At 49.7% G+C, this 25,666-nt stretch overlaps 2 protein-coding genes and 1 pseudogene across 2 annotated transcripts; 2 read left to right on the plus strand and 1 right to left on the minus strand.

Moving 5' to 3' along the window:
- Positions 1-1,449: 1,449 nt before the first annotated feature.
- On the minus strand, positions 1,450-4,988 carry LOC125535204 (putative glucuronosyltransferase Os04g0103100). The gene is made up of 4 exons (XM_048698246.2): positions 3,640-4,988; positions 2,963-3,212; positions 2,400-2,619; positions 1,450-1,721 (listed from the first exon to the last, which is right to left on the minus strand). Exons 1-3 carry the CDS (start codon positions 4,410-4,412, stop codon positions 2,449-2,451), a joined length of 1,194 nt encoding a protein of 397 aa, XP_048554203.2. The 5' UTR covers positions 4,413-4,988; the 3' UTR covers positions 1,450-1,721; positions 2,400-2,448.
- Positions 4,989-13,241: 8,253 nt separating this feature from the next.
- On the plus strand, positions 13,242-18,297 carry LOC125534772 (uncharacterized; annotated as a pseudogene).
- A 3,793-nt stretch (positions 18,298-22,090) lies between these two features.
- On the plus strand, positions 22,091-25,294 carry LOC147983075 (uncharacterized). The gene is made up of 2 exons (XM_087539428.1): positions 22,091-22,225; positions 22,782-25,294. Exon 2 carries the CDS (start codon positions 22,787-22,789, stop codon positions 25,091-25,093), a length of 2,307 nt encoding a protein of 768 aa, XP_087395554.1. The 5' UTR covers positions 22,091-22,225; positions 22,782-22,786; the 3' UTR covers positions 25,094-25,294.
- Positions 25,295-25,666: the final 372 nt, after the last annotated feature.

Consider the following 25,666-nt stretch of genomic DNA (forward strand, 5'->3'; position numbering starts at 1 on the left):
GGTTTGGCTTTGGGGTTATTGAGAATTTGTATCATGTTCATTTTTATCAAGCAGCTGGTGTTTTAGCTGGATGTCGTGTGCTGAAATCTAAATGCTTGTTTAGGACCTGATTATTTTTTCATCTTGTTCTGCAATAATTCTTCGAATCAAGTTGTGTTCTGAGTTTGTTCATCCAGTATGAGTGCATGCTCAAATAGATTGAGCGTAGTATCACCAACTGTTTGAGTCTGTCAATGAGGGCTCCTTTGATTCAATAAAATTACATGAGATTTTTTTTATGATTTGATTCTAATGATTTTTTTTGTACATACATCCACAGTAATGGAATCCTTAGGTCCTTTTTTTTTTGTAAAGATTGCTCTTGACTCCTTCGAGGAAAATTTCCATCCACTCAAACCCTTTGTACAAATTCTTTTGTCCATCAAACACTGTTTTGATCTGAATTCCTATGACTTTCTAATCCTACAGGATCTAAGAGTACAGTCACCATCAATTTCTCCTATTCCTGCATTTCGAAAACCTTGCGAATCAAAGAGCGCCTTTAACCTTTGTATTGAACATCTACCAAGACAATGTGCAACTGAAAGATATTCAAAGGTTTATATATTTCACCTTTTGTCATTTCCAACTCAACAAATGAATACAAATCGTGACAACATTTACATTTGCACGGTAAAGAGTCAGAGTTGCCCCACTAGTTCTCCATCCTACAACAAATACTTCAAGTCAGCTGTTACTTGGTTACACACATTCCTGATTGTTCATAGTGGATGCCTGTTTATCATGATGAATGTTTCTTTTCAAAGATTTGGCTTTGGGATTATTCAGAATTTGTATCAAGCAGCTGGTGTTTTAGCTGGATGTCGTGCTGAAATCTAAATGCCGGTTTAGAACCTGTTTTTTTTCCCCTTGCGTCCTGCAAATTTTTTGTGTTCCAAGCAAGTTGTATTCTGAATTCGTTCATCCGGTAGAGTGCACACTCAAATAGCTTGAGTCTGTCAATAAGGGCTCCTTTGTTTCAAAGAAATTAATAAGATTTTTTCAATGATTTGAATTCTTATGATTTTTTTGTACATACATCCACAGTATTGGAATCCTTGGATCTACTCCCTCCGTTCACTTTTGTAAGTCGTTTTAGACAACTCAAAATAGGCTGTTTTGCACATTGTCTAAAATGTCTTCAAAGTCTTATAAAAGTGAACAAAGAGAGTATTTTTTTGTAAAAATTGCTCTAGACTCCTTTCTAGAGGAAAATTTCCATCCACAAACCTCTTGGTCATCAAACACTCTTTGATCTAAATTCCTACGATTTTCTAATCCTATAGGATCTTAGTAGACATTCAACTAAAATTTCTCCTATTCATGCATTTCAAGAATCCTGCGAATCAAAGGGCACCTTTAAACCTTTGTATTGAGCATCTACCAAGACCATGTGCAACAACTGAAAGATATTCAAATCTTGCATATATATTTCACCTTTTGGCTTTTGCAACTCAACAAATGAATACAAATCGCGACAACATTTACATTTACACGGCAAAGAGTTGAGTTGCCCCACCAGTTCTCCATCCTACAAAATATTTCTCAAAAGTCGTACTGCGAAAACTACTATGTAGCAACGTCTTGCCAAGAGCCGCCGCTGCTGCTCAAAGGTAAGTCAGCCTGGAATGCCTCTGCACCTGTTAAGCCCAATCTTCAAGGCTCAACTGCTATGTAAATGCCTGAAACAAAGCACCAGCAATTGGGTTCAGATAAAGTTCTAAGCATAAATGCATTGCAACAACTAAGATACAAACTTATTCAGAGGCTTGGAAAAAAGAACTTATTCCAAGGCGAAAGCGATAGCTGTGATGTACGCAAACAAATGCATAGGCCGGTTCTTGCGAAGTTCGCCTCATTTTTTTATAATCAACTGATATCAATTTGTGTCATTTAACTACAGTTCGGTAGCGGTCTGAACCGCATCCTTCATTATTCAGCTTAATGGATATACATCAAATTATCAGAAGATTATTAAATCGAACCAATCTAGCATTGCGTGACGTAGAAATATTTCCATGGAAATAATTAATTGCATGGTGACTGAAAGCCAGCCGCACACACCGTTGTCACCGTCAACCAAGGACACCCGGTAGATGAAAATTCAAAGGGGTCACAATCAGATGCCAACTAATCTAACACACCGAGCCCTACCATTGCACACTTTCTGCAATTTCGTGGAGAAAATGTCACTGGAATAAAGAGACAGGACAAACATAACCAAATGACACCCGTGTATAGTTGCTAGTGTCAAGTTGAAGGACACAAACACACAATAAGTGAGAAACAACGACGCATCGCAATCCAGATGCAGAGAGCGAAAGCAGAGTTTGCGAGAGGGGATCGAAAAGTAAACCGACCTGTCAAACGAGTTAGTGCTTTGACGAACAGAGCTGCTGATGAAACTATTTATTTTAGAGGGATAATCACATCCAGATTCGCCGCGGACCGCCACCCTTTGGGATAGACCGGGCTCTCAGATCCAAATGGCACATGCCAGTTCATTATTTGGGAGCAGTCTGCAGGTATGCCCTCCATCTGGCTCTCATCCTCCACTAACTGCTCCACAAACGTGGTTCCCTGCAAAGTAACAAGAAGAATCTCAGCTGTTAATACCCCATGCAGAAAAGCATAGCCAATAAGGCCCAAACAAAGCTTGCAAATGGGATCTCCCATTTGTTTGATTGATCACCATGTTGTTAGATGGCTACATACAACTGTTTTTTTGTTCTTATTTTGCTCCATTGACACCTTTTGTTCTATTTTGAATTTCCACGTTTGCGGTGTCGGTATAGCGGTTAGGACAGGACAAAATGCCGATCAATTAAAATGAACACTCATACAGTACTAGCCATTATAGTACTTGACTTGAACATGTTATGTGTAACTCAAGAGATCTAAAGACAAGCAAGGAGGAGCTTACTTGGAAGCCCTGTTCCACCATTTCCGGGTGCCGGATCGAGTTCCAGGCCCGATGGGACCTCAGCCTGGGATCCCAGAGCATGGTGCTGTTGAACGCGAAGCCCGACATGGCGACATGAAATCTCTGGAGCTTGTTGGCATCCCCACTTGTGTGCCACCCCACAACTTGGTTCTGCTTGCATACGGGCCCTTCCAGCACCACGTCGTGGCCGCCCTCGGAGATCGTCGGAACAGGCCATGTGCCGAACCTCCTAAATCAATGACAGGCAGCAGCAAGTCAACAATGAGTTGGATGGAGCTTTACACATCATCCAATTTTATCCAGTGATAAACAGAGCATAAGGTTTCAGATTCATTTGCTTGCCAGACTAGCAGATACTAACTGCTGTTCCAGGCAAGGAATGTGTGCTGAGATTGAAGCATCAATGGCAACCTGGAAGGTAAATCATGTGCACTACCGAATCTTCTAAGAAAACAAAAAAATTCAATTCGGATAGCAACTCCTTGGATGAAGTTTTGATATTTGAGCTCTAGATGCCAAATTTTGCTTTGCCGTCCTAGAAAGCAAGCATACATTGGAACTTGGATCTTGATTCTTCAGATGTGTAATAAAAATTGGTCAAAGATCGCACATTTCGTAGGCATACACGGCTGAATCTGAAGGCGGGATGGGGGTACCTGATCTGGCGGAGGCGGTCGAAGAGCGGCAGGGAGTAGACGCCCTCCTCGTCGGCGAAGTAGACGACGCCGTCGAGGCGGTGGTTCTCGACGACCTCGAGGCCGGCGTTGAGCTGGTGCGGGCGGAAGTCGACGGCGGGGGAGGCGGAGGCGTTGAGGGCGTCGCAGCAGCCGACGTAGCGGTGCATGACGGCGGTGCGGCGCAGCGCGAGGGCGGCCTCCGGGGTGGGCCTGCCGGCCTCGACGACGACCCAGAGCACGGGCGGGCGGACGAGGCGCAGCGTCTGGCCCATCCGGCTGAGGTAGTAGGCCTGCGACGCCCGCGCGCGCGTGGGCGTGACGACGATGAGCAGCTTGTTGGCGTCCTCCTCGTCGCCGCCGGCGGCGTCGTCGGCTAGGTACTGCTGCTGCTGCTGGGTCATGGGTTGGTCCTGCTGCTGTTGCTGGAGGTGGGTGAGGTGGGGGGAGGAGGAGGAGTGGGCGGGGAGGGTGTGGTGGAGCGGGAGGTGGGAGAGGAGGTGGAGCAGGCCGATGAAGGAGCCGAGGAGGAAGAAGGCGGCGAAGCGCGGGAGCGGGCGGCGGGTGAAGAAGAGGAACGGGTGCGGGTGGCCCGGCTTCCTGGGCGAGGAGGAGGAGGAGGGCGCGGCGGCCGAGGCGGCGGAGGAGGCGTGGCGCAGCGGCGAGGAGGGCGGCGAGGCGGTGGCGAAGGGGTGGTTGTGCCGCAGCAGGTGCTGCGCCCTGGCCGGCGAGTGCGGCCGCCGGATCGACGCCATCGCTAGTACCAAAATCACCTCTTCTTCCTTCCAAAGAACTTGCTGGGCTGAGGGGTCCGGGGAGAGGGAGGGCCGGGGATAAGAAGGGGGGAGTTGGGCCGATTCCGGCCGGCGAGAGTCAAAGGCAAAGGGGGCGGAAGCGGGCGGATGGAGCAGCTGTGGGGGAGCAGGGAGGAATGGGAATGGAATGGATGGTGGCGCGAATGGCGGGGGGATGTTTGAGGAGGCGGCCAATGGAATGGGGGTTGGCGCGGTTTGGTGGAGGAAAGTCCGAGGTCGCCGTGGACCAGGGGGAGGGAGGTTAGGCGGGGCCGAGGAGCAGGAGGAGGAGGAGGAAGGCGAGAGGAAGACGACGCGGCGGGCGATGCCGATGGATTGCAAGGAGAGCGGAGAGGGGAACGAGATGAGGAGTCGATATATCTACGGACGGACAGAGGCTGTAAATATAACAAGCAAGTGTTTAATACTTGCTCCATATATCTCGAAACGGAAATTCGGCGACGCTGAAATGCTGGAGCCGTTTCTCGTGTTCTACCGGAGCTCGGTGGCTTGACTTCACCATGTTGACATTTGACCCGCAGTAACTTCGCTACTAAAACTATTTTTGGACATGTGATGTAAATTTACACTTTCCATTTTAGCTCTCGTTAGGTTTCAGGGACATGTGCTGATTTCAGGGATTCGAAATTTGAGGTTCGATTTAGCTTTGGTCTACAAGTTCAAGGTCTGTTTTAGACTTTTTTCCAAGGTTTATCGTCGAAGATAGACTCCATCGCACCAAAATTAATGACGTAGTTATTGTTTGCCAATTATTATATGTTCCAGCTCCAACTTTGGCTCAAGTAACCGAAGACGTGGAGCTATTTATAAGTTGGATAAGATGTGCAACCTCATTTATATTTCGGCTGCTTTAGTACCAATTACTCCCTCCGTCCGAAAATACTTGTCAGAGAAATGGATGAATCTAGACGTACTTTAGATATAGATACATCTAATTTTATCCATCTCTCTGATAAGTATTTCGGGACGGAGGGAGTACATGTGACGACTCCAGTTTTGGCTCGAGTAACGGAGGGTGTGGGGCCATTTGTAAGCAAGATAAGATATGCATGAGGAATTTTCATTTTAATTTCTCTTCCGGAAAGTAGGAGGGAATTAATCAAATCAAACAGGAAAACTGTCAAAAAATGCACATGAGTCTCTTTTTTCCCCTTTTGAATTGTACCAGTAGTAGTATGTACTGTACTCCCTCCCTCCCTCCATACATAAATATAAGATCTTTTAGGTTATTATTTTAGTGATATGAACGCTCTTCGTAGATTTCTTTACCAATGGAGTAGCACGGACGAGAGGTGCCAAAAAGAGAGTCAAAAATGGGCACACACACGCGCGCAAAAACGATGGCACTTGATTTGCTAGAAGACGGTCGTTTCTCATTTTTAATATGTCTATGTACATTATTTTTTTCCGACAAATATTTCCGGACGGAGAAAGTATCGAGTAGAGCATAAAGCCCTTGGTTTTTTTTTTGTGTGTAGTCTTTTAAAAAAGAAAGGGGAGCCCTTAATTCTTTTGGCCATGCAGAAGAACAAGAAAGGTGTTTGACTTGATCTTGACACGGTATCGGTGACGTGATCTCAGCTGTCATGTGTGCATGCCGGGTCTGGGTCAGTGTGTGTGAACGTGCAGAGAAGAGGTAGACGGTGTTGGCGTACGTCCAGGTCCAGCGGCGGTGCTGCGCTGGAACGAGCGCGTGGGGCCCGCCCGCGGTTTAGTTCACGGTGCGACTCCGTCTCCCTCCAGCCACGCACCGCACCGCCGGGCGCCGGTATGGCGTCGGCGGCGGGTAAGGGCATCTCTAGCCGTTGGCCCCTTCAGAAGAGACAAAAAATCGCTTCCTGGGACGTACCGGTGCTAAATCGTGCACTGGTGACGTGATGCCCCCAGTCACGGCGCCCATGTTTTAAAAAAAAAAATCAAATACGGCACAAGTATGACTTAAATTTAACGCAAACATTAGGGAGTTTGTTTAAATTTAAACATATTTTACAAAAAAGGGAAAAACTACCGCGGGCTACCCCCGCCGTCTCCCTCGCCGCCCGCCTCACCGCCCGCCCACGCGGTTCTACATGCCGAGGAGGCGGTAGAACCGCGTGTAGTCACCGCCGCCGCCGCCGCCGTCGTCGTCGTCCCCGCCGACACCTCCGCCGTCCCTGCTGCATCCCTCCCCGGTTGGCGCGGCGGGTTGGACGGTTCGGGGCGTCGTCGTCGTCGTCGCTCTCGAGGACCACGACGCCGTGCTCGTCCTCGCGCCCACGCTTGCGGGCGGCGATCTCCTCCAGGGCCCGGCGCTGCCGGACCATCTCGTCGCGGAGGTAGTCGTCCCGCGCCCACCGCAGGGCGTCCTCGTCGGAGAAGCCATGCCGGGCTACCTCCTCGTACTCCGCGGGGAGGCCGGGCTCCGGCTTGGGCTCGACGAGGACGAAGTGGCTGGTGGGGGAGGCGTTGTCGCTGATGCGGACGCCGGAGCGGCGGGTGCGCGCGCTAACAGGCGCGCCCTGGGGCTCCGGCTTGACGGGGCGGAGGTGGAGGCAGGGGGAGCCGCCGGACGAGGAGGAGGACCCCCCCGGTCTCCATGCGCCTCGGGGTCCAGGAGCTTCCCCGGCGGCGTGTGAAGGACGGGGGAGCGGGGTACTCAAGGCGCGGCGTGTTGCCGCCCTCGATGTACTCGAGGACGGCCTCCAACATGCGCCCGGGCACGCCCCACCACCGACGCCGGCCGACGGCGTTGAGCCTGCCGGAGGGCTCGACGCCGTTGGTGGCCTCGACTGCTCGGCGTGACGGCGGCGGAAGTAGGGCTCCCAGAGCGGGCAGTCGGGGACGTACCGTGGCCCCTCCCTCGCCGCACGCGGCAGGGACGAGCGGATGCGTGCGATCTCCGCACGCCGCGCCGCGCCAGTGGGTATCGGGGGCACCGGCACGCCGCCGACGCTGATCCTCCACGCCCCGGGCACCCGCATGTCCGGCGGGACCGGGTACTCAGCCTCGAAAAGGAGGCGAGCCTCGCTCTCGTGAAGATGCCGTCGGCCGAAGCCGTTCGCCGCCGCGCCGTCGCCTGGGAAGCGCTCGGCCATGGGTGCTGGAGATGGCGAGAGAGAGGAGAGGGAGGAACGACGACGGTGAGAGAGAGGAGAGGGAGGAACGACGACGGCGAGAGAGAGGAGAGGGAGGAACGACGACGGCGAGAGAGTGCGAGTCGCCGAGTGCGCTGGGGCGCGTCTTATATAGGCCGAGGCGCCGCCCGTGCGCGAGCCGCCGTGAGTACGCGTGGCGGGCAAGGGAGGGCGAGGGACGCGCGTCATCCGGTATTCACTGCGCCGCCCGTGAGGCATCAATGGCGCAGGCTGACCGGCGCGGCAGCGCGGCAGCTTTGGCATTAATTCACCGCGGGAAACGAGGCGATGAGGACGACGAAGGGGCGAGAAGAGGGTAGAGTCGCTGACGCGGCGGGCCCGCGGCTGTTTCGCGCCAAAACAGTTCGCCCCAGCGCGCCGGGTTCGGTCTGGGTCCGCCGGCGCTGTTTTCGGCCCAAGCCGGCGAAAATCGGACTCCTGAGGGCGCGACTGGACTGATTTTTCGGTGCCGGCGCAAAGAAACGCCTAGGGAGGCCTTCCTGGGAGCGCGGCTAGAGATGCCCTAATATGTACATTTTTCCGTTCCGAATTACTTGTCGTAGATATGGATGTATTTAGATGTATTTTAGTTCTAGATACATCCATTTCTGTGACGAGTAATTTGAAACGGAGTATTAATAAATACTTATCCATACTTTATCGATCCAATGACATGGTTTTACTTAATTTAGTTGGTTATATAGATAGATCGAACCAACATACCGATACGCTTTTGCCCACTGAAATTATGAAAAAAATGCACCGGTGAGGCCATATCCCAGCTAAGCTAAGCTAGGACGACGCATGCATGTTCGGCAGATGAGATCGACGCGCAGATGCTGATCCATGTCAACGACCCATCCATCCGCTGTGTCAGCCGGTCCAGAGATTCAAACGAAGGCCTGCACATCAGCACATTACGGGCCAGTTCTTTTCGACGATTCTCCCAGAATCACCCTCCTTCCCAGCTTCTTCCAGAATCGTTACTTTATATTTTTTTTTACAATTCTATCTACTTAAGGTCTAATTAGCCAGGATTGTAAAAAACATATGAAGTGATGATTTTTGAGAGAAGCTGAGAAGGTACCAGAATCGCCCAAAAGAACTGGCCCGTAGTTGCAAGCCACGAGCCTTCCAAAATCATTGGCCATCATAAGAAAGCCAGAAACTTGTTTCTCATTCACAAGATACAGGTACGACCACAATTCCAGAAGAGAGGAAAAGGAAACATCAAGAACAGAATGCCAATGGTACTGCAATGGCAGGGCAAAAGGAACGCAGTGAAGCGCAAGCCCATGCATAGATGGATAGCACACGGAAGGGAAGCAAAGGACACCGGAATGCTTTTGGGTTTCAGTTGAGAGAGATGGATGTTTGGGTTTCAGCATTTCTCCGTCTTCTTTTGGCTTTTGCCAGCTCTTTTCCTCTTTGTTCGTTCATACCACACAGAGTCCAACTCGGCGAGTGACCCATCACCGGAAAATGCGCCATGATTATTGAAATCAGCACCAAGCCGCAAATCTCCTGACGTAGCAAACAAGTTTGTCATTGGGAATGCAACAACAAGCGAGTGAGCGACTCGTTCAAGAAATCCCGAGGAGAACAAAAAAGCTCTAGCCGAGTTTGTGTTGTTGAACCCACTCGCCCGTGTTCGAATTTTCACGGAGAATTCCGCTGGGGTGCCATCCGCGTTTATTCACGGAGAGATCTATCAGTTATATGTGCCGACTCCAACTTTGGCTCAAGTAATAACCAAAGATGTGGAGCTATTTGTAAGTAGGATACGATATGTAACCTCATTTATATTTTGGCTGCTTGATGATTGCCAGTTATATGTGACAACCCCAAATTTGGTTCGAGTAACCGAAGGCGTGGGGCCATTTGTAAGCAAGATAAGATATGCATGTAGAATTATCATTTTTATTTCGTTTTGATGAGTAGGAGGGAATTAACCGAATATGAAACAATCAAATGTACGTGTGATGCAAAGGAAAAACATGCAATCTCTTTTTCTTTTCTTTTTTTTAGTTAGTCAGAAATCTAAAAAAAGTTTTGCATCGATCACTTTTTATCAAGACCATCAGGTCTTCATCCAATGGTTCAAAATAGATCAGCGCTGCTAATCTTCTTCCTCATGCACGCTCCACTATACATGGCTTGTACGCACTATCGCGCACTGCCACACCCTCTTCTCGACCTCCCCCCATTGTCGCTGCTGGCAACCACCTCGGTCATCCTTCTATACCCCTCCCCCGCAGGAAACCTGGCGATCCCTTGCACCCCCCCCCCCCCCCTTACCTGTGAAGTTCCTTCCTCACCTCCACCCGCAACACTGCCGCTCGCAGTGTCGTCCCTGCCTCCGGTGAGGTCCTGGCTTGGCCTCATCGTGGCTGATGCCCGTCACGTCATCCCCGCAGGCCTCGTCTTGCGCGTGAAAAAATTCCAAGCGCCTGGCAATAAGCAAAAATCACTTTTCTCTTCTTCTATTGAGCTGTAATGTAGACAAGAGTTGCTGAAAAAATAGTCAAAAATGGCCAAACCAAAAACAAAAAGAAAAACCCCGCTCGATGGCAATTCATTCGCTTCCTTTTTGTTTGTTCATTTGTTGAGAAGAAATCGTTGTTTCTCATTTTTAACGAGGCGTGTCGGCTTCTCATTTCGAACAGAATAAATCGGGGCCCAAACCCCTTGCTTGCTTTTGCTTAAAAAAGAAAGACGAGCCCTTAATTCTCTCTGGCCAAGCGGACATGGACGTCCGCGCAGCCGACCCAAACGGACAAAATGCGCGTCCGTTTGGATCGCCCCGTTGGAGTTGCTCTTAATTCTGTCTGGCCATGCGCAAGAAACAAGAAGCAGGCGTTTGACTTGAGATGTTGACACGGTATTCTCTCTGGTCCTGCCCTGTTTAGGTGAGTGTGGTCGGTGTGGACGTGCAGCCAACAAGCAGAGGCAGACTACGGTCTTGCCGTACGTCCGGCGGCGGTGCGCTGGAACGAGCGAGCGTGTGGGCCCCACGATTTACCGGCCGCAGGTATCTATGGCGTCGGTGTGCGGTCCCGCCGATGACCTAGCTCTCCTCCTTCCTCCGGCCTACAGGCCGGGCAATACTTGTCCGGCACCGTTTGGCCAGCTAGGCGATTTCGCCGGAGGCCTAGCAGAAGCACGGCATATACCGTAGCACGTACAGGAAGCAACAACGACGGACGCCGGCACGAGTGGAATTCCAATTCGCTGCTTGTTCTTGCTCTCCATCGACACCCTCTCCTCCTCTGGTCGGGTACCTGCGCCTGTACGCTACTTGCAACGTACACGTGCGCGCACGCACGCACATGCACATGCACAAGACCAACTAATTTACGCATGTACGTAGAGTTGTACACTAGATGTGTCTCGTTCATCATATTATAAAGATCAAAGTATAAGTCACATAAAGATCGACATGACAAAATTAAAAAGATAACAGAGCATCTTTAAGCTTCATATCAACGTCTGTCACCTGCTTTATTAAGCATCTTGTATGTAAAGATGTACTAATGTACGCGTCCAGAAATTTTACTGATCTGACGACAGGGTTTTACTAAATTTATTAAATGCAGCAGCGAGGCCATATCCCAGCTGGGACGACCCATGTTAGGCGGCCGATATGAGATCGACGCGCAGATGCTGATCCACCAGCACAATCAACGACCCATCGATCTCATGTGTCAGCCGGTCCAGAGAATCAAAGAACGAAACTACTTCACAGGGAAGAGACGACATCTGCTGGACGATTGATGCACGATATCTTAATTCACTGGCTGTGTTGCACCTGGTCCCTCGTATGGATGGTTTGATTTGCAGTATCGTGCATCAATCGTCCGTCAGGTATCGTGTGCATAGCAGCACTGATCAAAGAAAGCTCGCACATCAGCACATGTACTACATGCATGCCACGAGCCTTTTATGTTTGGACAAATTACCACGTACGCCAATGCCACTGCCAATGAGCTATCTATGGGTCCATGCCATGGTACTGGTACAAAAGGTATACTTTCACACCTACGTTGTCAGCCAAATTATGACCGGCAAAAAGGAAGTGCAGGCCAAATGGATGAAGAGAAGAGGAACGGTAGAACAAAGCGAAGCGAAGCAAAGCAAACCGGAAATCATTTCGGTTTCAGTTGACACTTGACAGAGATGGATGTTTGGGTCGTCGTACCCTTTCAGCATTTCTCCATCTCCTTTTGCCTTTTGCCAACGCTTTTCTTCTTCCTTCGTTCATACTACCCACCACACAGAGTCCATCTCGGCGAGCAAGTGAGTGAGTGGCCCATCACCGGGAAATGCGCGAGGATTATTGAAACAAGCACCAACCACATCCACTGACGTAGCGAACAAGTTTTTACTATGGGAACGTTGCAACGAGCGAGTGAGTGACGCGTTCAAGAAATCCTGAGGAGATCTGAGCTCTACTAGCTGAGTTCCTGCTGGGTTTTCGCTGGGGTGCCGTCCTCGTTTATTCATGGCGAGCTCTCACTTCAACCTGAGGGCATGTTCATTTGGACTGAGCAGTTCAGATCCATTCCGCCATCCAGCGTGGGTCGTCCTGCGTTGTACCCTATCGGTCTAGGGAGTGTTTCAGACGTCATTTTTCCGCAAAGCGGCGGAGGGAGGGGGTAGGGGACTTTGCGGGAGTTCGGACCGCCGCCATGCTTCCGGGTCAACTTTCTTTTTTGTGTGAAGCCCGGGTCAACTTCTCTTCCACTACACCCTTACCCCCTTTCCTTTGCATATGTGATCTCCTTGTCCAACGCCGCCGCTGTACCTCTCTGGCCACCGCACGGACGTCGCAGCCCCTACCTACACCCTCGCAGTCCACCCAGGATCCCTTCACAGCCAGATACCCCCTGCCCCACTGCCGACGGCTTCCATGGCAAGTTGGCGACCGCCACGCTTGACAGGCCGGCGTTTTCTCAAATGCCATGGAGCTTTTTTTCAAACTTAATGTTGTTTTTCAGAGTAAGCACGATGACGGGGTACTCGGTGAAGGAGGACGAGTTGTAGTGCGATGCATGGTTGGTGTATCAACGGACTTTGTAGGTAGCAGTGCAAGGGGTGGTGTCCTATGGCATGGTGTGCATCGTTCATTTCACGCGTGAAAGCATATTGCGCCCTATGAGCTTCATGTAACTGCACATGTCATCCCATACAAATTGTCCCTTGAGTTTCATCCAAAAAATGTATATGCGTGGATGGTCTGCCTTGGTCATGTAGTACATCAAGACAGTGCATGCATACTATACAACGTGTACATATTCATTGAGTGAATGAATAAACTAACGAACATGAAGCAACACTCACGATCTACATGATTGACAAGCCCAATGGCACCTTGTCTGGACTTGGTGAATCGCAGCACAAAACTTTATGACAGAGTCGTTGATACTGTATCACCGATGCGTTCGTGACTATGGATGACGTACATGCTGTAGGGTGCAAAGTTTTTTGGCTCATGAAACTAACCATGCAAGCCTTGCCCAAAGGCTGAGCCCTTGTTCATGCCTACAAAGTCCTCAGAAAACGGCCAACCACGCATCGCACAACAGACTCATCCTCGAACATCGAGAATCCAGCTGAATGACATTTGACCAAACACCTGCTGGGTGTGGTGTCCGCCATGGATGGCGTCGGCATGGATGCAGAGGGTACTTTGCTGCGTAGGGATTCCTGGATGGAAATCGATGTAGTCCAGGGCGGGCAGTCACGTTGATGGGGTCTGCGGATGTCGAGGATGCCTGATGAGGATGCGGATGAAAGGAAGGGGAGCGGGGCTGGAGCGGAAGAAAAGGGAACCAGAAGAGGGATTTCAATGGATCGGGTGTGTTGGAGTCTTACAGGGCTGGTGTCTGGTGCGGATGAAAATCACGTCCGGATTGGCTTTCGCCCCAAAAAAGGTGAAAGCAAACATGCGTTTTTTTTTTCCGATGAGAAGCAAGCAGGTGTTTGACTTCATCGTAGACACGGGATGTGACCACCCGTGACCTGATCTCAGCTGGCATATGCATGCCTGCATGCATGCATGCCGTGTTTAGGTTGGGTCGGTGGTGTGAACGGCGAAGAGGGAAATGGTCCTGGCGACTGGCGTACGTCCGGCGGCGGTCTCCGCCGTGCTCCGCTGGAGCGCGCGGGGGACAGGGACAGGGTTCCGTTATGCTACGCACCGCCGGTACGCTATCGGTGTGCGGCCGACAATGTGTTGCACCGTTTGGATTGGGTCGTATCGTATGCGCAGCCAGTGCGTGGTGGAGTGGAAGCTACGTATACATGCGGGGTTTCGGTTATGGGTCGGGTGGATGGATCCCTCTCCCTCCATTTTGCCGGCTTGGCAGACGCGCAGGGCATATACCGTGCGTACGGGACACCGGCACGGATGGAATCCGAATCTGCTTCCTGCTCTCCCAAGAACGATGCTTGTGCTTATCTTCTTTTGTTTTTGATGAGAGGATGCTTATTCTTATCTGATCCCAGTGACCTGTTCTACAATTCTTGTATATGGAGTAGTATTCTCTATATTGGGTTCATACAGTGCAGAATCATTACTAAAATGGCAAATGTGGCGAGCAATCTTAAAAAGAAAAGAAGCTTAGCAAGACTTCCTTTGTAGTACTACCTCACCGATCTGAAGACAGTTTTTCATTAGAAATTACACTAGTTGGCTAGCCAGATCCAGCAAACATACGCCTGCACACTGAAAAAAAGAAGTGCAGCTCCCAGCTAGGACGACGCATGTTAGGCAGATTCCACGCGCAGATGCTCATCAGCACATAGTCAACGACCCGTCGATCCCCTGTCTCAGCAGCCGGTCCATAGAATCAAAGAAAGCATGCACATGTCTACCAAACACAGGAGCCTTCCAATTAGATCTTCATCATTGGCCGCGTCACCAAAGATGCCAATGCCAATGATAGACCGATGTACCCTACTTATAGTTTCACACCTAGCACAAGAAGGTAGTAAAGCCAAACGATGCCATTTTGTTTTCTTTCTTTTTTAGCTTTTGCTTGGACCGGTGGCCACGTAAAATCTTCAGTTTTTTTTTTTCGGTTTCAGTTGGCAGAGATGGTTGTTTGGGTCGTGCCCGTTCATCTCCTATTGCCACCTCTTTAATTGCTTCTTTCTTCGTTCGTGCCACACAGACCGAGTGCATTGCTGCGGGGTAAAAACTTTGGTCTGACCTAATTGGTTATACCTAGCAATGACGGCGTTCTTTATGTCGTTACCCTGATTACGGCATTGCTCGGAGTTTGCTCAGATTTGCTCTTCAGGGTGAAAACCCGTGAGCCAACTCTTGGTGGTTGGATTTGGCGACGGCGGCGCTTGTGCGTCGTTCCCTTTTGGAGGCGTCGCTTTTGGAGAACCCTTCTCGGAGTCTTTATGATGTCAAGAGATGACTGGGGCCGATGGTCACCGTTGTACATCGTCAATCGTTGTTTCATTGCTTCGGTTTTTTTTTTCTTTTCTTCCTCCGCCTAGGCATAGCTTTGGTCTTTGCATGACTTTGTCTTTGCCGGCGTGATCATTTTTGTGTGTGTGTGTTGTGCTGGCTGTGTGCATCTTAGTTATGCAGAGGCCGGGTGTACTCATCATGATTGTATCCCTCGATGCTACTGTATGAGTCAATAAAAAACACCCTTTTTCGAAAAATACATTTCCCTCTCCTCTCGCCGCACATGGATGGAGAAGACCAGTTGATTAGCGCAGATGCTTATCTTTTTTTTTTCTTGAAAAAAACTTCTGATCTAGTATTCATCAACTGTTAGGGTAGTACTATAAAGAACACCTGAAGTAAAAAAAAATATCTAGGTCCATAGACCACCTAGTGACGATGCTTATCTTATCCCCTCTGTTGACAGATGTGGCTTCGAGACAGTATTAACCCGGCTTATTTTTGCACAGATGGTTTATCGCTTAGATGACAAACTTTTCTCTACTATTAAAGGGGGATCGAACGTCGTGATGGTTCGACCTCCAGCACCCCCACCCCATCGACACGCGGTAAAAAAATCGCTCGATCCCGCACGCACGAGAAACCCGGAAAATCAGCCCACGCTCCCACCCCATGGTCGCTAAAAAAGAATAAACTGCCGCCCACAAACACGTCCCGCCCCCACCTCTCCCCAACCCCTCGCTCACGATCTCGTCTCTCTCCTGCCAAAAATCGTCGCGGACACAGAGAGGAAGGAGCGCAGCGGAGGCGCCGAGGAGGAGGGGGTCGCCTCGCTCGCTTCTGCTGATGACGATCATGCCCACCGCCAACCCTCACCGCCGTCGCTGCCGTGGCGGATGCGGCGAGCCCCAAGCCATGGGAACACCGGACGCGGCCACCCCGCCGTCGGCACTGCCGCAGGGACAGGAAGGGCAGGGTTGCGGGCGCCAATGCCGACGCTGGCGGGGCCTGCGAGGAGAGCGCCCGCCCTGAACCCGACCCCCACCCCCAGGAGAGCTCCAGTTCCGCCTCCCTGTAATCTGCTCCTAAGTCCTAACGACATGGCTTATTGCAGGTGGAGGTGGAGTACGCGCCGGAGAAGCCCGACCTCAGTGCCGACGACCCCCTCCTGCCGTCACGGGCGACCCTGTACAACCCCAAGACCAACTACACCTCGCCGAGGCCGCGGTTCCTCCATTACAAGCCTAACCCCCTCGGCGCTGGCGTCAGGCGCCTCGAGGACGGCTTCGCCTCCGCCTCCGAGAGGAGCGACGAAACCGACGCCACTGCCACCACGGAGGACGACCTCGCGTATGGAGGAGGAACAAGAGCAACCACAGCAAAATCACCTGCCAGGGGAGCAGTCAGCTCTCACCGCTCCATCTGAGGCCGCTGAGGCTTCCGTCCTGGCGCCAGAGCCCGTGTCTATTCGCTGTGGCCCCCTCTGCTGTCATCGGAGGTTGCTGCGGTGAAGCCAGAGCCGGCTCGCGTCTCTACACCGGAGCCTAGGGCGACTCCTCCGCGAGCTCGTGCACTGACACCGGAGCCGGAGCTTGGGGTGCGAGCTCCAGTGAAGAAGGGATCCGCGTTGAGGTTCCTACTTCCCCTTGTTTTCGTTCTGTTCATGTCTGCTGCTTCCGTGTGCGTGCTGCTGCAGAGCCGGAAGGTGATGTTGTGGTGGAAGAAGAACCAGTTGATGATGCCGGAGTGGGAGAAAAATCTGATGCATCAGGCTACTACGACATGGTAGTAGATGAGCTTGATGTTGTAATGTCAGAAGAAGCTCCTGGTAGTGCCAGTGCCTTGGAGGAGCACTTGAATATCCAGGATGCAGTTTCTGGCTTGATTGCAGAATCAGAGGGTGTTGCTGCAGTGGTAGAAGAATCTGATGCATCAGACTACTCCAAGGCAGTAGATGAGCTTGATGTTAGAGCATCAGAAGCAGCTCCAGGTATCAGCAATGGCGAAGAGATCAGTGAGGATTTGGACACCCCATCTCAACCTGCTGAGCAGCGTGAACAGGATGTTGAGAGTAGTGAGCCCGAGAACAATCACGGCAGTGGCAAGGAGGGCCAGGAGCCGCATCTTGGTCTTGAATCGGATTCGAGCGTGTCGATCGCCAGGCTACCTGGACAGAATCTCAAAGCCTGCAGCAGCAGGTGATGCCATTGTCGTGGTTATTCTTTCAGCCGGCATTGCTGCTCTCTCCATGAGGAATTGGCAAGCTCAGGTTTGATGCATGGTTGCAGATGGCTATCAAACTGTAAAATTATCAACCTTCAGCAAATGTAGATGTATTTTGTACGTTCAGGTTTGATGCATGATTTCAGCTGCATGTAGGTTTCGGTTTCTGTCCAAGACAAGTATATGTATACCAATATTGATTACTTTTTTTTCAAATGGTTCCTGCTAAGGGCATGACAAGTGCGTGTGTATAAATTAGTATCATGTTGCCTGCACATTGAATTGTGTCATATTTTGATTATTCTCTTCAAGGGTACATTAAGAGCATTTAAACTTCTCTGATAGTCAAAGTGGCACATAGACTAATTTATTTTGGTACTGTACTGCCTTTTATGCATTCATCAGAGCTATTCCACAATTTTGTCCCCAATTATACCTTTTTACACTTTTATATGTGTAGCTTCTTTGAATTTTTTAACACATTAATTTTTTTTTTGAAGTCTTCATGTGTGCAGAACTACTTCTGCGGTGAGCCGGCATTTGGTGAGCTTGACGAGTACTTCCTGAAGGTTGATGTCCGCTTTCGTTGGGTCACTGATCAAGGCCACATCTATGTGGAAAGCTGTTTTTTTTGTTAGATTGGCCATGAGACACTTGGATAGGAGAAACGAAACAGGAAGAGCATGAGAGATAGTGTTGAGAACCTAAATAGTGCACACACACATTTACATATTTCATGTGATGGTAGTATGTCGTCGTAATTTTCGTGTTGGTTGTGCTACTTAATGTTCCTGTCAGTCATAACTTATCACATCGCTCTCAGTTTTCAAGCATGCTTGGAGCTTTGACATGCAACTATACAAAATCAGAAAGAATATCTAAGGCTCAAGGTAATCTTGAAACTTTAAGTTGATCAATTCATATGATTTTTGGCCTGTAAGAGATTAAACTAACTATTGCAGACATCATGGCTCTAAATTGTTAGTTTGTATTTGACCATGATGAAGGCAAGGTGCACGTAGAGCTTCTTTCTATTCTCAAGGAGGTCAGGAGTTCCTTTTAAGGAGGTAGAGGGCAACCTTGAACTCAAGCTGCCCCTGCACAGACAAGTGCTTTAACACAAGATGCTTCTCCCAGTCATTTGGCGGATACAGAAATAACTTTTAATGAGAGTGACCTAAAGGTCAGTTGTTTTGAATTAAATATACCTCGTTTGCAAGTCTTTTTCTTTGGGTTTGGGAATGGTATATGCTGTAAAATGGGAGTCTATTTTTTCAGAATTTTTTTGTTCTTTTGTTTTTATACTCATCGGAGTTCATGTTTCTTTTCAGTTAGTTGTGAGGTACTTCTTAATTTTCCATTCAACTAATTGACCACCAAAAAATAGATCAAAATAATATTTTGTCGATAGTATCATCAATGAAAATACAAGATTTTGAAGAGGGGCTTGCTCACGACAGTGTGAAAAAAGGTGAAGGAAAAGGAAGGGTAATCAAGGTGAAAGAAACGATGTAAGGGAGGATAGGTTAAAGAGATACAATGATTGCCTAGGAAGAAAGAAGTGGGAGAGATATTGATTTGTTGGAATTGAAATCACGTCTTGTCATTTTGATGCACACTTTACTTAGAACAACTATTTGATTATTTATTTTTTATTGATCCGTGGAAACGCACGGGCATTCAGCTAGTATTACTAGTAGTACCATTAGCTGGCTAGCTAGCCAGATCGAACAAACATACTGCCTGCCCACTGGACGAGTAAAACAAAGCAGCAGTACTGAAAACCATATCCCGGGACGTCCTCCCATGTCAGGCAGGCAGCTCGATACCCAGATGCTGAATACTTCATTCATAGTCAACGGCCGATCGTATCAATCCCATGTCCCAGTCAGACCAGAAGCCAGGCGGATGCACATCTACTACTTGCACGCTAGTACGATCAAGACAGCCTCTTAGTTAACTGTTGATCATCAGCCACATACTCCAATGATGATAGAGATCGATGCCAACAACTGATATGGCTTCACACGTACGTACAATGTCAACAACCAAAATCAGCAAAAGGAACGCAGCGCAGGACAGCCCGCAGATGTAGAAAACAGTACTGCGCACTAAATAAACCAAAGAAAACCAAATCAGACCGGAGTTTCTCATGGGACCGACCGGCCAACTTTCGGAGCATATTTCAAGCCTTTTCGGTTTCGGCTGACAGAGATGGGCGTATGCGGATCCTCCTTTTCTCCAACCTGATCTTTTCTTGTTCCTCTTCGTTCGTACCACACACAAAATGCACCAGCAAGCGAGTGACCCGTCAGTGGAAAATGCGCCACCCCCGCCGCTGCCGACCCCGTGCTGGATGCGGGGGCTGGTTGGAGGGGATTGGCGCCCTTGCCGTTGCCTGGGTTGGCGCCGACGGCGCCTGTGGCCTGCTCTGCCAGAAGCATCCCCTGCTCCATCGGCTCCTCGTCCGCGACGCGGTGCTGAATTGAGGCGGAGCTACGCGCGCTCGATGTGGAGACAACGAGACCCGACCTCACCCCGCCAACCTCGGCGACGACGGCAGGTCGACGCCGGCAGCCCTTCTTCAGATCCGGCGAAGAAAAGGGGGAGAAAACAGCGAGGAGTATTGGGGGAGGAGGCCGCTGGGGTGGGGTGAAGGGGAGTTGTGCCATCGCGGACGTCGGCCACCTGACGGAGCCGGAATCCTCTCTCAATCGCCGGGATCCTCTCTCTCTCTGCTCACTTGCTCCGTGTGGGGAGGGGGGGGAGGTCAACGAGAAGGGTGGGAGTGAGCGAGCGAGGAGAGGACAACGTTCGGGCGAGGACCCAAACAGCCCGCACGACCGCTACTGCTGACGTGTCTGTGCGTCCTGCTTTAAGATTGATGCAACGCATCTCACGGCAGCGAGGGCGTTCGGACGAAGTGGTCTCAGCCCACACGTGTGGGCGTTAATATTTCCGTTCTTTTTTCGTGCATTATACAAAGTTCTTTGCAAGTTTATATAAAAAATGTTCATCATATATTTAAGGAAAATGTTCATCAACATATTTTAAAAAAATGTTCAATGTGTAATTTAAAATTGTGCAGCGTATATCACAAAAATTTACAATGTGTATTTAAATGTTTGTTCAGTGTATATCACGAAAAATCTCAATATGTTTCTAAATATTGTTCGGCCTATATAACAAATATTTTCAGCTTGTATTTGAAAAATTGTTTTCATCATTATTTTTTCAATAAATGTTCATAATTTCAAAACATTGATCATGAATTTAACTTTTTGTTCACTTTTTAAAAACATTGTCCATGTTTGAAAACTTCGTTAGAATTTCGATTTTTTTCATGATTTTCAAACATTATTCGCAATTTTTACAGAAAATTTGTTCACATTTTCCCAAGAAATGTTGAAAATATTGGAAAAAAAAAAGCCGAGCTGCTACTCAACCTAGTACTTCAAATTTAGTGCTTCACTAATAGCAAACCTTAGTCACCAGATTGATTTGCTAGCAACAGTGTTCTCCAGGTCGAGGTCGGGAGTTTGACTCCCCGCCTGCACTATATTCGTCACATTTTTTCATTTGGTCGATGCCCGCGAATGGGCCGGCCTGTTATCGCGCCCTTTCAGCAAAAGCATATCTACTGGACGCATGCGGGCGTCCAATAAGAGGTCTCCACAGTTTTGTGCATGGGACCGTCGAAGTTGATGACAGTTTTCCACATCAACTTGCTTGTAAATGGACCTGAAGCACCACGATCTTCAAAGCCCTTTTCGGTTTTAGCTGATAGAGGCTGATATGCATTGTCACTTTTTTCCATCTTTGCCAAACTCTTTACTTGGTCTTCTTCTACACATCACACGCAGAATGCATCAATGTGTTAGACTATCCGTGTCCCGTCAGCAAAAGATGCGCAAAACAGAAGATTGCATTTTTCGAGGCTACGCACATATTTCTCACACATATTAGTGGGCCGACCCATCTATCACTCTTGATGGACTTGAGGTGTGCGTAGCCTCGATAATTTGCCGCTTAATGTGGCAAATAGGATTTGCGTGCTTGAGCAGGCCTGCTCCACAACAACGATCCACAAGATGAGGCTAGTGTAGGTTAAGAGTGCAGGCGCGATTGCTAGACTCGCCTATCGGGATGTAGTAGGTTGCCTGACCCACTAAGCACTTCGCAGTGGATGGTTTTTCGTAGGTATGTTCTTGCTAGGACCTCCTATTTGGTGCTCTTCGCGCCGAAAAGTAGGGTTGCCGCACAGGGGAGACGTCCTGGTGGGCGGGTCCATTGCGAGAGGCAGGAGCGAGATGTATGTGTACCATAGCAATTCAGGGATCAGACATTCTAGCGAATTGGGGGCAGACATTTGTTGGGATCACTGTAGAAACCAGGGCCGCTACAGCAAAAAGATCTCTAAAAAAGCTATCACATTTAGAAAACTTGAACATTTTTTAAAACACAAAATTGTTCTAAATTTGCAAATATTTATTAGACCTTTTTATTCCACATATTAATGCTTTTTAAAAAACATGAACAAATTTTCAAATTTGCGACATGAACATATTAATGCTTTTTTTGAAGATGTGAACACTTTTATTCTCTTAGTCATCTTTTTTATTTTGCCAACGTCATGTCACAAATTTTCGAAAACAAATTCATTATGAGCATCGATTAACACGAGAGACGAATTTAACCAAACATGTTAGGTGGGCAGCTCTTTCCGATCAAATGCTTGCTGGATTGGGTTCGCAATGCACGTGAGGTGCTGGGTTTGGGCCGTACAATGATTGATAGGCAAAGACGGCTAAATTGATAGACATCGCTCCACCATCTCCATCTAGTTCCACGGGGAGTGAAGGACTGCTGTGCTACTGCTGCTTCGTGCTACCATCACTCTGTCAATGCTACCTCGGCCACTTGGTCCCGCCGCCGATGAGATACGCGGCTGAAAGGTCGCCCGCCAGCGTCCAAAAGCCCAACACAGGGAGGTAAGCTCCAAGTCAAGGCTATGGTTTCTGTGGAGTTTTTTTTCTTCAGTGAATCGCTTGATGGGTTCATGGCCGCTTTTTGCCACCAGCCCGCCATTGTGTTCTTGCTTCTTCCAAGCTCGCGGCTGACTGCGTTATGTTTAGACGGATCCTTTCTTCTTTTCATTCTTTGTGCAGTAGCTCCTAACTTTGCCAACTGGTCAAAACTTTCTTCTTCTACCTGTCGCGCAACCAATGATTTTTTCTTTCTTCGTCGGATGAGATGTGATTTGGGGATTCCGACATCCCGATTCGTAGAAAACCAGGATGATAAGCAAAAATCTTGGTTTGCTAGGATGAAATGGGCAAACATTTACTGATTTATTTTTCCGAAGGAGTATTTCTAAAAGAAATTAAGGTCATTCTAGTGATTGTTGATGTAGCTAGGCGGCTCACTGACATACTTTGCACCCTATCATAGTGTCTGTAGAAGTACCATTGCATCCCCTGTTCACTTAGTGTACATGATTAATTATTACATATGGAACATGATTATCTGATTTTGACCTCAGTGCAGGTCCAATGGAAGGATGGCTGAACCAGACTGGGATGATCCGGACAGCGGTCCTTTTAAGCTTTGCTGCGCATCTTGGCCTCATCCTCCTCGCCGGGATCCGTCGGCGTAAAGCCTCCGGTGGGCGAACGCTCCTTCTGTGGCTGGCGTACCAGCTGGCCAACTGGGCCTCGGCATATGCCCTCGGTAGCCTGTCCATGGGCAGCACGTCCCAGGAGAAGCCGCAGCTGGTCGCGTTCTGGGCGTCGTTCCTCCTGCAGCATCTCGGCGGCCCAGACAACATCAGCGCCTACTCCCTCGAGGACAACGTGCTGTCAGGGCGGCAAGCACTCAACGTGCTGGTGCAGGTCGGCGGGGCCATCAATGTCGTGTACAAGCACATATACCTGCGCGGCGGTGACAGGGCCTTGCTTCCATCATCCATCACCATTCTCGCCGTCGGTGTTGTCAAGTATGTGGAGAGGGTACTGGCGCTATGGCAAGGCAACCTGGGCAACATCCGGAGCTCAAGCAAGAAGAAGAAGAAGAAGAAGAAGAAGAGACAACGAAGGAGATACACTGATGGCTCGGGCTCCGCAAGCGGAACGGTGCTGGACAATGAGCAAGCCCTGATGGTTGCCCACGACATGTTCCCATTCTGCCAGCGTGCAATGACCGATTCTTCTGTCAACATGGATTCATCTGACCTTGAAGCAACCAAGGTCATGTTCTCTTTTGGGTGGGAGAGTATGTGCAAGGTGGTGGAGATGGAGCTTTCTCTCATGTACGACATCCTCTACACCAAGGCAGCCATGGTCCACACCTGGGTCGGCTACTCGATCCGGCTTGTCTCACCGGTCGCCACCTTCACGACGTTGGTTCTGTTTCTGCTGTACAGCAAAGACGGCCAGAGGAGAGCAGATGTGGTCATCACCTACACCTTGCTGGTAGGTACTTTGATCCTGGACATCAGATGGCTTCTCAGTGCACTTGGGTCTACCTGGATGCACGCATTCTTGGAGGCTAGGCCACGGGCATGGCTTCACCATGAGGCTCTGTGCTCTGGGAGATGGCACCGGCTCCGTCGTGCCGTCGTGTCCCTGGATCTTGGCCGGTTAGCCCTTGGCATGGCGCCAGGCCGCTACAGAATGTGGTCGGGCACCATCGGGCAGTACAGCCTGCTGCACGAGTGCACCCGTGAGACGATGCCTCTATGCGGGAGAGCAGCCAAGAAGCTTGGATTGGAAGATGGGTGGAAGGAACACCACCACTCCGAGCGCATTAAGCTCTCACAAGGAGTCAAGATGTTGGTGTTCGAACGTGTACGGAAGATACTCAAGTCAACCTATGACCACGACAAGGATAAGGTCGGGGATTATGATGATGCATACTCCATGAATGACATCACCACATTCTGGGGCCAGGCGGCAGTCAAGAGGCGTCCAGCGAAACTGCGGAGATTCCAGCTGGCCTTTGGCCGTGAGTTCCAGGAGGACGTCCTTGTGTGGCACATCGCCACCCAAGTTTTCCTCATGTGCGGCGGCGGCGGCGGTCAATCACTGATGCATGGCAAGAGCGCAGCTGCGGCACATGCCAAGGCGGTCAAGGCGCTGTCCGAGTACCTGATGTTCCTCGTCGCCGTACGCCCGCGCATGCTACCGGGCCTCGTTCTCCGCAGCCTGTACGAAGTAACCTTCGATGCTTTGCAGGACATTTGGCGCAAACAGGCCGTCAGCAGCAGCCGTTCCCGTTTGACGACAACCGGCAAGGAGAGGGAGGGGAAGCTTGCAAGGATTCTGCATGACAAGATGGATGCAGATAGCGAGTGGGGTTTGGATCATGATAAAACCCGTCTCGTCTCCGACGGAGCAAATATTGCCATGGCGCTGCTAGAGGCCGATGAGTCGGAGATGCCGGAGGTGCTGGAGCTCGTCTTCAACGTGTGGGTGGACAAGCTGCTGTACGCGGGCACCCGATGCAGCCGGGAATCCCATGCCAGGCAGCTCAGCCGAGGGGGCGAGCTCACGACCGTCGTCTGGATTTTGGCAGAACATGTTGGCCCGTTTCAGATTGGCCGATGCGTTCCAGATGATAAGAAACGGGGACTTCCTCCACCGTGCCCGCTTCCGGTACCCAAAAAGGAGGAACCTTGTCCGCCGCCGTTCATGTATCCTCCACCGTCGACCGCACCGTGGCCACCGTCGCCGCACTACTTCGAACAACCCAAAAATGCGGAACCTTCTCCACCGCAGCCACCACTGCCGCGACCCAAAGAGAAACCAGCGCCGCCCATGCAGAGGAGTAGAAGGTATGCTACGCTGTATCCAGTGGATTGAGTGATATCGATCAGTTTGTTTAGTGATAATATATTTTTTTCTTTTTCGTTGAGGGGATCTCAACATCGTTGTTAAGTACAGAGAGAGACACGTGACAATTTGAGAATCCGAGAACTCAGTTTCCACGCTCATTATAGTCAGCTGTGATGAGGCTAGTAATAAAGTCAAGGGGTTTTCAAGATCACTTGTGCTCTGCTCCGATATGTCAATACCATACATACAACAAGTCCCTTAGGGCATCTCCAACGCCGACCTGCAAACCGGACACCAGATCCGTTTGTGAACACTCATAAGGGAGCCGGCCATCCAAAGCTAGCCGCATATGTTTGGTTGCTTTTTGGTCCAAATTTAATGAAATTGAACAATTTTGATGCATATTTAAACAACCCGGACGATTTTTATTTATACTTGGATAATTTTTACATAAAATCGGATGATTTTCGACATATTTGAACAAGACCAGACTCTAAACTTAGCGTAAATTACCGTCAACGCCCATTCCCCATGTCCATGAACCCCAAAAAATGAAGCCCCGCCTCCGCAATCTGCAAGCGGCTAATTGGCCGACGATGA

Source organism: Triticum urartu, chromosome 2A (assembly GCF_056163025.1).
Source record: "Triticum urartu cultivar PI428250 chromosome 2A, HENAU_Tu73, whole genome shotgun sequence".
Taxonomy (NCBI): domain Eukaryota; kingdom Viridiplantae; phylum Streptophyta; class Magnoliopsida; order Poales; family Poaceae; genus Triticum; species Triticum urartu.